The following is a 7,834-nucleotide window of genomic DNA, read 5'->3' as shown; positions in this document are numbered from 1 at the left end:
AACCCTTCCAAACAAGGTCTTAATTATTCGGCAAATTCTCTGGAACGTTTGTTTTGGTGCAAAATTCACAAACGTTACAAAAACATATTAGCAATGAAATGAAATATCATGAATTCATAATTTTATAATGTGGAATTTGTTATTCATTTACATCTTTTACGTTCAATAATGAATTCATACCACTCAAGTGATAACATAATGGAATGTATAAGGCGTCGCCGTTGACTCTGCAGGTCTATGATCCTCGAATATGATTACATGCCGTGATGAGATTTTACAAAATAAAGAACAAATGATAGTTAAAAAACGTGCTTCGAAAAAGTGTTATCATGCACGATGAAACTATTAAAGTTTGGTAGAAATACATGTGTCATGTAAAAATAACCATAATGAGACAAGTATTAAAACTTTGGACAACGTCTTGTTTCCTTTGCTAATCGTTCGGATTAAACATAATGTACGAGTGTCCATGATTGGATGAACAGTAATTCTAACGTTCGACCGGCAAACATGAAATAATAAAAACATTGGTAGTAACAACATAAAGGGTATCAATTATATTGCTTAAGATACGAATTTCAACAGTACATGTCTCTAAGTGATGCCCGAGGCCAAAACTATAACTTTTAAAAATTCAAAACTTAATACCAAGGTTGCTTGTTCGATAACACAAAAAATGAACAAACAGTATACACAAACCCACACAAGAAACATTCCTGATTTTATAATGATTTCGAAAAGCGAAAAACTGTAAAATTTAGTAGAAGAATATCCGTAAGTTCAGGCTAATACAGAAGTTATGAAAACTAAATTGGGGATAATTTTATGGCATTATGGTCCACCAGCAGAGGTATCGAGCCAGTTGTAGTAACATTAATGGTTCCAATTTTAATTTACCAGATGCTCGTATTTAGACAGTTAAGTTTCTTCAATGATGCTCGAGACCAAAATATTAGAAAGTCGAAAACCTTTTAAAAAAAAATAAAGGCAACAGTAGTATACCGTTCAAAAGTCACAACTCGATTGAGATAAGACAAATCCGGGTAACAATCTAAAACCTAGGAAACACATCAGCTATAAGAGGAAGCCAAAAGAGCTAAAACACTCCAGTGCAACAAAAACAAACGCCAAGATACATAGAAACGAACTATTTTTAAATAACAATTGCCATATTTCTGACCTGGTATGGGACATTTCAAGAAAAAAGTGGGTTAAATCTAGTTGCATGTCTAGCCAAACCTACTGCTTGTATGCCAAAGTTAATACAATAATTAAGTTATTGTAATAAATATAATAAAGTTAATATAATATACAACTCGTCTAAACATCAACCCAAAATGTTAGATCTTTAAACTTGCTTTCGCAATTGTTTTTGTTCTTCCCTCGCCGGGATTCGAACCCATGCTACTAAGATGTCGTGACACCAAATCGCCTGCATTGTAGCCGTTCCACTAGACCACACGACCACATGGGCTTCATAAAATGAAGCTTTCGGTGACGGGGTGTTACATTTCCACGTCAGTTTTAATCTAGCGTCGTTCTACAGTTCATGTGACAAACAACACAAACACACAATATATACAGTATATAATCATGCAAACCACAGAACAACATCGAACATCTTTTATCAACGACAGAAATATAACTGCAGGACATCACAAAGTGACGTACCTACGTAACAAACATGCAAGTTCGAACTTCATGCAATAACTGTATACAATTATTATTGAACGTTGAAGAGCCGATAAAACAAAAAAAAGTACCAAAAGTAAAGTTAATCTAGGAAAAGGAATCGGATGTCTGTATAACCAGAAACAAGCAAGAACGAATAACAGTATAATCAACAATCTAGAGTTACTTTCTCTATAAAAATATATTTCGTAAAACCATGACCAAGGAAGGATAGGTATTGTTGATACCTTCGGCAAACAACAGTTCAGCAAAAGAGGTATCTAAAACTAGTATTAAAAGTAAAACGCAAAAATGTAGTCAACCTTGGTTTATTGTGGGTCAAATTCGCTTGGTTGATTTATTATTTGCTAGTTTGTTGCTTGCTCAAAATATGAAGCTCATTCTTTTGTAAACGAAAAGCGGCATACCAATTATAGTCAGTTCATACAAATGATGATTCCCATTGCAAATTGTCCAATTCAATAGTGGTTATCAGGAACACTCTACGATAGCCAATCAAGCCAGATGCTCCGCAGCATTATACGACCGCAGAGGTCGAACCCTGAACAGTTGGGGCTAGTATGGACACAACATTCAAACTGGATACAGCTCTTAATTTGGATTGTGATTAAAAAGATGACACAGCATCGGTTTCTGACACAGAATGAATTTGGTCTATTGAACTTAAAATGTTTTTTTTTTTTTTGCTTTTGAGCAATTCACTAAGCTGTTGATTATTAATCCTTTGATATTTGAAGAAATTTTCTTTTTTTCATTTCTGAAATCTGAAATAGAAAAATTTGAACCCCACCAATTTTTTTTCACTTCCCCCTTTCCCTAATTCCAAAAATGATCTCAATTTAAATTTCTTATGGAGTTTTCAACAATAACTACTCATTTAAATACATCATAAAATATAAAATGTCATACAGTCATGATTTAAATTGATTTGACTACTATTCTGGACAAAAAAAGATAACTCCAATGCAACATTTTATATTGGCAAATTTTCAATAAAGTTCATTAAACTTAAGTTTTTGGCAAATTTCCAATGGAATTTATTAATAACAAAGCTTTTGGCAAATTTCCAACATACATAATTTAAGAGCAGTTTAGGTGAGCTATTAAAATGAGTTTCAATTACCAACCTTATACTGCTTTTAAATTATGTTTTATACTTAAGTAATTCTCCATTAACCTGGAAACCCTCCCCCCCCTTTTGTACCTTATTCCTTAACGGTTTGAGCCATAACTCCCAAAGACAATTCTTACCATCCCTTTGTGGTATTCCAATATCCAAAATCTAAATACATGGTTAGATTCATCAAATCAAAAAAACCCAAGAATTCAATGTTTGATAAAATCAAATAAAGTTCAATTTTGGACCCTTTAGACCTCAATGTGAGCCAATTTGATAACCAGTCCTAAATATTAAAAATCTAAATACATGGTTAGATTAAGCATATTGAAGAACCCCATTTATTGAATTTTTGTTGAAATCAAACGAAGTTAATTTAATTTTCGACCTCGATTTGGACCAACTTGAAACTGGGCCCATAATAAAAACACTAAGTATATGTTTAGATTCAGCATATCAAAGAACCCCAATAATTCAATTTTTGTTAAAATCAAACTAAGTTTAATTTTGGACCCTTTGGACCTTAATGTAGACCAATTTGAAAACGGGACCAAAATTAAGAATCTAAATACACGGTTAGATTCGGTATATCATAGAACATATAGTCATTTAACAAAAAAATATTTAGTCTTATTAATGAAGCTCATTGAAATATGTATTGATAGGATGATTCTTAAAATGAAACAAATGTTATTGCATAGAAAACATTGATTCCACATATAGACAAGGTTAAAATCAGAGCAAAATCACACTATAATACAAAATAGTAAATATTTTGTTATCATACAAATAAGATGAGAGACAAAATATATCCAGATTCTTCCAAAAGATTTTTTTCTGTATTTAGAAACATTGTTATAAAGATCTGTTTAATAGCATACACCATTTTTCTCTAATAGAAAATTGAAATCCCACTGATGTCTTTATGACAAAAGTTTATTTTGAACTTTTATTTTTTGGGTCAGTTATTTTCTATGTCATTTAAATATTTAATAATTAGCTGAATCAGTTATTGACATGTCCATAATACCTTCCTGGTTGGTTGACATTGAATAAATGGTGATAGAGAACTAAACTTTTGTCATAACAAAATCAACAGGTATTTGGTTAAATTATTAGTTATTCTATTTAATGACTAAGTATAAAATGCAGAGTTATGTGTATGTAACCTATGTCCATACATTGTAAAAAAAAATGCCTTATTGTTCAAAGGAGTAGGTTCGGTAAGGTCCTAAAATAGCCCCCTTTTTTAGCGTAAATTTCAAGTTTGGATTTATTGAGCAGTATCACAATAAATCATAGATAAGACAGTGATTAGATAAGAAATAAACCATTTTGTTGAAAATTTACGTTTCTGAGTTTTATTATGACGTCACAAGTTGTTTTCATATTATATTTCCACGAAAACCAATCAAAATAGGCAAATTTCCATAGATTATCGGACAGGAAACATAGAGCTCATACATCGACAACAAAGATCTTTTAAAATAATGCATTTCATGTGTTATTTGAATATTTAGTTTGTCAACGCCTGCACTCTATGTTTCCTGGTCCTTAATTTAGTTGAAATCCAGCAGATTTTCAGCAAAATCTCTTATCTTAACCTTTTTGGGATGTAAAAATCAACGTGTTAGAATTAAACCTTGACAAAAATAGTTCTATTTAACTTTCTCACATGTCTCTAAGGTCAACTTAAAACATTTTTTGTCTTGTAACATTGAACTTTATAATCAGGGTCAAATATTGCCCTTACCGAACTAACTCTATTATAATCAACAATGTCATCCACCATTTTTACCTGTGTGATTGAGAATTATATATTCAAATTAATTTTGTTGTATGTTATAAACAAGAAGCACAAGAAGTTACCAATACAACAGGGTGAATACATGATAATCAAATACAATATACAGCAACTAACGACAACCATTGAAGAATCCAACACGTGCTTGTCCGAAGTCAGGAGCTGGTAGTCAAGCAGTGGTTTTAGTTTGTTCTACATTATATTTGTTTTTCCTTCATTGTTTTGTACATAAATTTAGGCCAAATATAACTTTTATCATGGATATTTTCAGATCATGGCATCAAGTAAACCTATTCCATGTGGACCTTGTATAGAAGGAAAAGTGAACACTAAAGCTGTCATCTGGTGTTACAACTGTGATGAAGGATTGTGCTCAACATGTTCTGGTCATCACAAAAGATCCAAAGGAACATGTGATCATAAGACTATTGATATTAAAAGTTATAAACCCTCCATCAAAGCTATCAAAACGGAATGTGACAAACATGGTCAACAGCTCAACTTGTATTGCCCCAGTCATTTGATGCCTTGCTGTGATAAATGTATTTCCAATAGTCATTCAAAATGTACCGAAATAAAAAGTTTAGCTAGTGTTGTGGAGAAAACCAAGATTGAAAAATCTAAAGAATCCGTAGAGAAAGATATCAACTCCATCTTACAACTCTTAGATGAAATTGTAAATAACAAATCACAAAACATTAAAAGAGGAGAAGAAGAATATGAAAGCATTAAAAAATTAATTGTGAAAATTCGCAATGAAATAGATAAACATTTAACCCACCTAGAGAAGAGGATATGCAAAGAGGCAGATACCATCCTAAATGAACAAAAATCAAAAGCCAAAGATTTAATTGCTGAAATTGGAGAAAAATAGAAAAACTTAAAGAAAATGCAAGACCAGTTACATACCGTCATACCACATGCCTCCAAACTCCAATCATTTCTAGGGGTACATCAGATTGAACAACATGTACATCAATGTCAACGATACATAGATAATCTGGACAAAGACGACAGGGCAAAAGAATTTCACATCAAAATGGAGCAAAATAATGAGACAGAAAAGATAATAAAAAAGTTAGAATCCTTAGGAGAATTAACTGTTGTTAAAACAGATATGGATTTGAAGAAAGAAACAAGTGTGAGAAGGGAAGCACAAGTAGAATCACGAAAACAATCAAACATAAACAGCATGACCATGAACATTGAAAATAAGATAGAGATCAACATGGGAAGTATAAGTGACATGACCTGTCTGATGGATGGAAGACTTATAATAGTGGAATGGGGTGTTAACCTACTTACTCCTGATGGCAAACTACTGAAAAAGCTATCTATACCTGGTAATGCTTGGAGTGTTACACAGATCAATCAGAACACTATTGCCATAACTTATCCTTATGAGAAAGCCATTAAGATCTTCAATATGGAGAATGAAACAGTAACCAAAGTTATCTCATTAGACACACTTTGCTGGGGATTATCATCATCAGATGATTCTCTTGTTGTAGGTTTGAATGATGATGAAATCCGTTTAATAGACTTAGAAGGAAATACACTGAAGTCAATACAAGTTCAGAGTAAAACAAACATGTGGCACCTTGTTTACTGTAATGACAGAGTAATCTATAATGACTACAGTGGTAATGCAGTTTACTGTGTTGATCAATCAGGTAAACATATCTGGCAATATACACAGGATTTATCAGGACCTCATGGACTTTGTACAGATACTTATGGTAACATTTCTGTAGCAGACATTAACACTCATAGAATAATAGTAATATCAAAAGATGGAGAGGAGAGTAAAGTACTGCTCAGTGATGGACTGGAGAATCCTACTTGTATTTGTTTGAAACATTGTGAATCTTCAGGTTTCATTTGTGATGTCAGTGGCAAAGACACATATTTGACAAAATTTAATTTATCATCTGAATGAAATATACACTGGGAAGTCCAATGATTTTACCTAAATTTGATACATGTACTATAACTAACAACTTTTTATTGATATTCATTTAAAATCAGATGCTCCGCAGGGTGCAGCTTTATACGACCTCAGAGGTTGAACCCTGAACGGTTGGGGTAAGTATGGACACAGCATTCAAGATGGATTCAGCTCTAAATTTGGATTGTGATTAAATAGTTGACACAGCATAGGTTTCTGACACAGAATGAATGTGGTCTAATTAACTGATTTTTTTTCCCTTTGAGCAATTAACTATGCTGTTGAATATTAATCCTCTCAAAAACTTGTTTGAAGAATTTTTTTTCTATTTATGAAATCTGAAATGAATGAGAAAAATTGATTCTCTCTCCACCCCCACCCCTATTTTTTTTTCACATCCCCTTTCCCTTATTCCAAAACTGATCTCAATTCAAATTTCTAATGGAGTTTGCAACAATAACCACTCATTTAAATACATCATAAAATATTAAAATGTAAAAAAAGTGCTTGTTATCACTGAATGGTAAAGATTGTTTTAATTTATCAGTTGGTAGTAAAAGTGAATATACATTGTATATTGTGTAAAACAATGATTTAAGTCGATTCAACTACTATTCTTGACAAAGAAAGATAACTCCAGTTGAAAATTTCTTGCTATTGCGCAATATTGTGCAATTAGATATGTCTTGCTATTGCGCAATACTGTGCAATTGAAAATACTTGCTATTGCACAATAGTGTGCAATTGAAGATTTCGTGCTATAGCGCAATACTGTACAATTGAAAATTTCTTGCTATTGCTGAATACTGTGCAACTGAAGATTTCTTGCTATTGCTGAATACTGTGCAATTGAAAATTTCTTGCTATTGCACAATACTTAATATAATAATTTTGGATCCTGATTTAGACCAACTTGAAAACTGGGCCCATAATCAAAAATCTAAGTACATGTTTAGATTCAGCATATCAAAGAAGCCCAAAAATTCAATTTTTGTTAAAATCAAACTTAGTTTAATTTTGGACACTTTGGACTTTAATGTAGACCAATTTGAAAACGGGACCAAAAATTAAGAATCTACATACACAGTTAGATTTTGCATATCAAAGAACCCCAATTATTCAATTTTTGATGAAATCAAACAAAGTTTAATTTTGGACCCCGATTTGGACCAACTTGAAAACTGGGCCAATAATAAAAAATCTAAGTACATTTTTAGATTCAGCATATCAAAGAACCCCAAGGATTCAATTTTTGTTAAAATCAAACTAAGTT

At 32.0% G+C, this 7,834-nt stretch overlaps 2 protein-coding genes across 2 annotated transcripts; both read left to right on the top strand.

Annotated features, from left to right (window-relative positions):
• Positions 1-4,887: 4,887 nt before the first annotated feature.
• Positions 4,888-5,487, top strand: LOC139526544 (E3 ubiquitin-protein ligase TRIM39-like). Its single transcript, XM_071321702.1, has one exon. The coding sequence runs from the start codon at positions 4,888-4,890 to the stop codon at positions 5,485-5,487; it is 600 nt and encodes a 199-aa protein (XP_071177803.1).
• Positions 5,488-5,502: 15 nt separating this feature from the next.
• On the top strand, positions 5,503-6,552 carry LOC139526543 (uncharacterized). The gene has a single exon (XM_071321701.1). It carries the CDS (start codon positions 5,503-5,505, stop codon positions 6,550-6,552), a length of 1,050 nt encoding a protein of 349 aa, XP_071177802.1.
• Positions 6,553-7,834: the final 1,282 nt, after the last annotated feature.

Source organism: Mytilus edulis, chromosome 6, assembly GCF_963676685.1.
Source record: "Mytilus edulis chromosome 6, xbMytEdul2.2, whole genome shotgun sequence".
In the NCBI taxonomy this organism is placed as follows: domain Eukaryota; kingdom Metazoa; phylum Mollusca; class Bivalvia; order Mytilida; family Mytilidae; genus Mytilus; species Mytilus edulis.
Note: the sequence above shows the minus strand (reverse complement) of the source record. Positions and strands in the feature narration are given on the sequence as shown.

Coding starts and splice junctions, on each gene's coding strand:
- LOC139526544 (XM_071321702.1), top strand. CDS start 4,888: ATGGCATCAAGTAAACCTATTCCATGTGGACCTTGTATAGAAGGAAAA.
- LOC139526543 (XM_071321701.1), top strand. CDS start 5,503: ATGCAAGACCAGTTACATACCGTCATACCACATGCCTCCAAACTCCAA.